We start from the raw sequence: 6,293 nt of genomic DNA on the forward strand, positions 1-6,293 counted from the left end.
CAAGCTGGCTCTGCTCCATGAGGTCCTACAAACATCCAGACTCCATTTATCTTGTTTCTTCCCATCACCTGTGACAGGTTGTAGGGCTTACTCTGGGTCACCAGCATCTTATTTTTCTTCCATCCCTCAGGAAGGAGAAGCTGGTGAATGAAGGACAAGGGTAAGACCCAGAAGTCGTACAAGTGCTTCCACTCCCATCTCGTCAGTGAGATTTAGTCTCAGAGTCACCTGTAGTACAAAGGGAGGCTGGAAAATGCAACTTTAGCTAGACAGCCATGCACTCAATGAGAATCCAGTACTTTCTGTTGTCAAAGGGGAGAAGGAAAGAATTGACAGTGGAATCAGGTAACAGTCTTACACAAATCTCATCATTGTAATGGTGACTGTTTCATGGACTCTAAAACACTATTGATTTTGAGACACATCATCATTTCATGCACTATTAAGGAAGGAAAAAGCATGATATTTAAACGGTGACACATTGCTCTCTTACCAGTTCAGTTATAAGACACTGTCAATTTAAGGAATGTTAAAATGTGGGGAGGGGACTATGCATCTTAGTCTAGAAGAAGTAGAATAATGGAAAGACTTAAGAGGACTGGATGGCTCTATGAAAGTCGTCTGAAACAAAGGTGAGATGAGGACTAGAGTGGCCAAAGGGCTCTCCAAGCAGAAGGAAGAGAAGGAACAAGTGCTTGGAAATGTGAAACCGCGGTTGCTTCATTCAGGAAGCTCTTTTATGATCCTTTTAGATAGGTGGCTCCTCTTTCTACAGTAGAAGCAGCTTGGTGTATGGAGGCTCTGTTGGTCTTCTTTTGTTTTCTGTATGATACCTTACACACAGCAGGTAGACAAAAAATATTTGTTGTTTTGAGTTGATGAGAAGACCAACTTTTTGGATGATCAAATAGCAATGAACTTTTTCTGGATCAAAAGACCAAAGCAAAAGTACTAACTTAAAAAAAAAAAAAGACCAAAGTACTAACTTGTGGTATTTGTTCCTGAGCTTAACATTGTTGTCATTAGGTCATTAGTTGCTGTGAAGTTGGCCCCAGACTCATAGCAGTTCCATACACAGAAAGAAACACTGCCCAATCATGTGCCATGCCCAATTAGTTGCAGATTGGACTGTTGTGACCCATAGTTGACTGATTTTCAGAAGTAGTTCATCAGACCTTTTTTCCTAGTCTATTTTAGCCTGGAAGCACTGCTAAAATCATGTCAACATCATAAAGGTACTCAAGCCTCCACTGACAGATGGGGAGTGGATGCATTGGCTGGGAATTCAACCCATGACTCCCTCAGGAGACAAGAGACTGCTACCACACAGCTACCCGTGTACCCGTGCCATTGAACTGTATATTGTTGTTGTTGTTAAGTCGGTTCCAATTCATAGCGACCCTATATAGGGCTTCCGAGGAGTAACTGGTAGGTTTGAACTAATAACTTGGTGGTTCACAGTCCAGTGCTGAGCCACAGCACCACACCAGAAGTCCTATATCTTATTTGTCTACATAAGGTTTGAAAATATCAATAAATAAGCATGTGTTTGAAACTCACTGGTGTTAGCCACTTTTATTCTCATATCCCCCCAACTTAATAGAAGTTCAGGCTGTGCCTCATTTTCCCAGAGCACGTATAGTCTTAATATAACCCCAAGAACTAAGTCTCAGTGCAGTAACAGCATCTTTGTGGATTCAACCTGCCAATCAGACTGGATGATGAGTCTTTTCATTCTCAGGTTTTAAGACACAGTCGTGAAATACCTGGCCAGTTGAGTAAGATCATTCAATTCAGAAACTTTGAATCCAGTTATAGACAAATCTGTAATACGCAAGGGGTTCTTGCTGTGTATCCCTACTGACATGTGCTTTTCTTGTACAGATCACCGTTACAGATGAGGAAGTTAGTAACCCGTCCTTTTTAGATCTGGTGAGAACGCCCCAAATGAGGAAGTGCACTCTTATACTTATGTTTGCTTGGTAAGTTTGACTGGTGTTGGGTTTAAACACTTCTGTCACATTTGCTCTGTGATCGTTTCTTCCCGTCACGGTGAACCTCTCTCTCACTTGTTCCTCTCTGGTGTCTTCCAATGTCAACTACAGGTTTACAAGTGCGGTGGTGTATCAGGGGCTGGTCATGCGCCTGGGGATCATAGGTGGTAACCTCTACATAGACTTTTTCATCTCGGGAGTGGTGGAGCTGCCCGGCGCACTCTTGATTTTACTAACCATTGAGAGAGTTGGAAGACGCCTTCCCTTTGCAGCAAGCAATATAGTGGCGGGAGTGGCGTGCCTCGTCACTGCGTTCTTACCAGAAGGTAATCTTCCCCAACCTCTGTTTGCCAGCCAAAGAACATGGAAACGTCTTAGATAAAATAATCAAGCCCAGGAGTCACTTTTCCTTAGGAAATAGACTATTCATTGCCTCAGCATCGTGGTGTGAGGCAAGTTTAGTGATATCCCTCAGTGTTCTGTTTCTCGGTGGAAAGATGTTGGGTACAAGAGATTCATTCTATTGTTTGAAGAACATTCTAAATGATTCTGTTCTCTCAATTACTTGTAGGCTCATTTGTATATGAAATGGTTGTTGTGCTCAAACCAGATTTTAGTGTGTTATTACATTGTAAGGATTGCAGTCAATGCCATAAAACAAAGAGTGTATAGCTTGTTGAATGGAAAACCAATTTGCTTCATAGACTCTCACCCCCCAAAAAATTAAAAGTCAAAAGAAAGAAAAGAAACTATGGGCAGTCCCCAGATTATAAACACATTCCATTCTTAAAACTGTTCTTAAATCAAATTTGTGCAGAAATCAGAACAGTTAAGTACAGTTCATATATAACATCACTTAGTCAAATGTTTGTCTTAGTAAATAGTGTACCTTTCTATGCATAAAGTATTAAAGAAACATTTCTAGATATACTAATAAAGAAAACAAAACAAAAAGGTGATATTTTTCATCTTTACCACTTTTATCTGATCTTATTTTTGTGATGTGTCAGGCATATTCCCCAAGCTGCTGGTACATGTCCACACCGAGGTCACCATAACAAGAAAGATCCCTTCCTTGCCTTCAAGTGGTTCACATCTACTAAGGATTATAGACACTCTAATCCTGTCAGAATTCACTGTGACAAATGAAATAACTGAATTATTTACCAGATTTAGAAACCTCAGGAGTCAGGGAGTCTTCAGCGATGAGCACTAGGAATGTGTATGGATTGGCTTGTTCCTCCCAAAAAATATGTGTGAAACTCCGAACTCCTGAAACCCTGTTAAGGAAGAAGGGTTTTCTTTTGTTATATTAGTGTTTTGTAGTAGTTGTTGTGGTGAGGTGCCCTCAAGTCAGTTCTGACTCATAGCAAACCTATATAGGCTTTTTGAGGAGCAGCTGGTAGGTCTGAAATGCCAGCCTTGTGGTTTGGAGTCCAGTGCTAGTCCTACAACAACACATCAGGAGTCCTACCAGAGTACAGTGGGTTCTAAACCTAATCCCTTCTAAATTGTGCAGTATAAAAATAGCAGAATAGACACTGAGACACATGGGGGAAAGAAGAAAGAAATCCCAGAACAATGGACAAGGAAGGACATCCCCCTAGAACCATACCCTGAATTTGAACCTCAAGCTTCCTTGACTACTGCTCATCTATCAGGTTGTGGTACTGGGGTGGTTTGCATGTGGCTGTGCTGCTGGAAGCTATGCCACTGGTATTTTAAGTACCAATAGGGTCACCCATGGTGGACAGGTTTCAGTGGAGCTTCCAGACTAAAACAGACTGGGAAGAAGGAAAGACAGATCATTTCTAAATAATCACTCACTGAAAATCTTATAAATAGCATCAGAACATTGTCAGATATAGGGCAGGAAGATAAGCCCCCCAGGTTGGAAGGCACTCAAAATGCAAATGGGGAAGACTTGCCTCCTCAAAGTAGAGTTGATCGTAACAACATGAATGGAGCAAAGTTTTAGGTCCTCCATTTGCTGATGTGGCACAACTCAAAATGGAAAGAAACAGCTGCAAACATCCATTAATAATTGGAACGTGGAATGTATGAAGTGTGACTCTAGGAAAATTGAAAGTCAAAAACAAAATGGAATGCATAACGATTGATACATTAGGCATTAGCTAAAATGGACTGATCTTGGCCATTTGGAAGAAAGGAACACTAAATGGTTTAAAATTAGGGAAGGTATGTGCCAGGGTTGTATTCTTTCACCATAGGTATTCAATCTGTATGCTAAGCAAATAATTCAAGAAGCTGGATTATGTAAAGAAAAACATGTCATCAGGATTGGAGGAAGACTCATTAACAACCTGTGATATGCAGATAATACAATCTTGCTTACTGAAAGAGAAAAGGACTTAAAATACTTACTAATGAAGATCAAAGACCACAGCCTTCATTATGGGTTTCACTTCAATGTAAAGAAAACGAAAATCCCCACCACTAGATCAAGAAATAGCATTGAAATAAATGGAGAAAAGATTGAAATTGTCAAAGACTTAGTCTTGCTCAGATCAACCATCAACACTCATGGAAGCAGCAGTCAAGAAATCAAATGATGCATTGCATTAGGCAAATCTGCTGCCTAAGAGGTCTTTAAAGGGTTCAAGAGCAAAGACGTCAGTTTGAGGACTAAGGTGGCCTGAACAAAGCCATGATATTTTCAGTAACCTCATTTGCATGTGAAAGTTGGACAATGAATGAAGAAGACAGTAGAAGAATTGATGCGTTTTAGTTATCGTTTTGGAGGAGAATGTTAAAAGTACCCTGGACTGACAAATAAAAGAACAAACAAATCTGTGTTGGAAGAAGTACAGCTAAAATGCTCCTTAGAAGCTAGTATGGCCAGATTTCGTCTCTTATACTTGAGACATATTATCCAGAGGGACCAGTCCCTGGAGAAGGACATCATGCTTGGTATAGTGGAAGGCTCCCACTTTTCTGGTCAATGAAGAAGAGGAAGGCCCCCAGTGAAATGGATTGGCACAGTGACAGCAGCAATGGACTTAAGCGTAGCAATGATTGTGAGGTTGGCACAGGACTGGGCAGTGTTTTGTACTGTTGTACATAAGGCTGCTATGAGTCAGAAACAACAACATAGCACATGACAACAACAGCAATGGTTCATTATGCCATGAACAACAAACAGAAGAGAGGAATGGCATAACATTCAATGTCAAAAAGAGCATTTCAGGATCTGTCTTGATGTACAATGTTGTCTGTGATGGGTTAATATCCAAATACCTACCAGGAAGACCAGTTAATACCACTATTATTCACATTTGTGCATCAAGCACTAAAGTTATTGGTGATGAAACAAAAGATTTTTACCAACTTCTTCAGGAGCCCTGGTAGTGTAGTGGACTCCTAATGTCAAGGTTAGCAGTTCAAGCCCACCAGCTCCTTCACCAGAGAAAGATAAGGCTTTGTGTTCCTTTAAAAATTAACAGTTTCTGAACCCTTATACAGGGTTGCTATGAGTTGGAACCAACTTGACTGCACACAACCACCACCGTCATCTTCAATCTGAAATTATCAGACATTCAGTCAAGATGCATTAATAATTACTGGTAATTAAAATGTGAAAGTGGAAGCAGAGGAAGGATATAAGTAGTTGGGAAATATGGGTTTTGTGATGGAAATGATGCTGGTGATCACGTGGTATCATTTTGCAAGATCAATGACGTATGCATTATAAATAGTTTTTCTACAACATAAACAGTGAGTATACACAACCTCACCAAATGAAATACACAGGAACCAAATTGACTACATCTGTGGGAAGAGATGATGGAGAAGCTCAATCTCATCAGCCAAAACAAGGTCAGGTGCCAACTGTGGAATAAACCATCAACTACTCACATATAAGTGCAGTCTAAAGTTGAAGAAATTAAAACAAATCCATGAGAACTAAAGTATGCCCTTGAGACAGAGGTAAAAAATGATGTAGGCACAGCTTTAGAACAACAAGGCTCTGGAATACAGAGACTGAGACATGGATGGAATGGGGAAAAGGGGGGAATAATGTTAAGATGCTTGGCTGTCTTTCGAATCATGGTTTTCCTTGCATTATATTATAAAACAGACACTGGAGCTGGAGAGAAAGGAATAGCCAGAAATATCACCATGGAAAGCTTGTAAGTCCATCTTCTGCCTATAACTGATTGGAATACCTAAAATGGGGCTACAATGTGTCCAGTGAAGGAGGTTTCCTGAGGAGCCTCTGCATTACAGGGGAGTATAGGTGGAAGCCCGAACCACATCCAGACATTCAGAGACGGGAAA

The 6,293-nt window shown here is 40.6% G+C and overlaps 1 protein-coding gene across 1 annotated transcript in view; it reads left to right on the forward strand.

Moving 5' to 3' along the window:
* Positions 1-6,293, forward strand: part of SLC22A3 (solute carrier family 22 (organic cation transporter), member 3) — a 160,335-nt gene that overhangs the window by 119,944 nt on the left and 34,098 nt on the right. Inside the window, exons 6-7 of the mRNA XM_006868471.1 lie at positions 1,885-1,982; positions 2,106-2,320. Coding sequence (XP_006868533.1) covers positions 1,885-1,982; positions 2,106-2,320 — 313 coding nt within the window. The remainder of the gene's footprint in view (positions 1-1,884; positions 1,983-2,105; positions 2,321-6,293) is intronic.

This window comes from Chrysochloris asiatica, unplaced genomic scaffold (genome assembly GCF_000296735.1).
Source record: "Chrysochloris asiatica unplaced genomic scaffold, ChrAsi1.0 scaffold00117, whole genome shotgun sequence".
NCBI classification, from domain to species: domain Eukaryota; kingdom Metazoa; phylum Chordata; class Mammalia; order Afrosoricida; family Chrysochloridae; genus Chrysochloris; species Chrysochloris asiatica.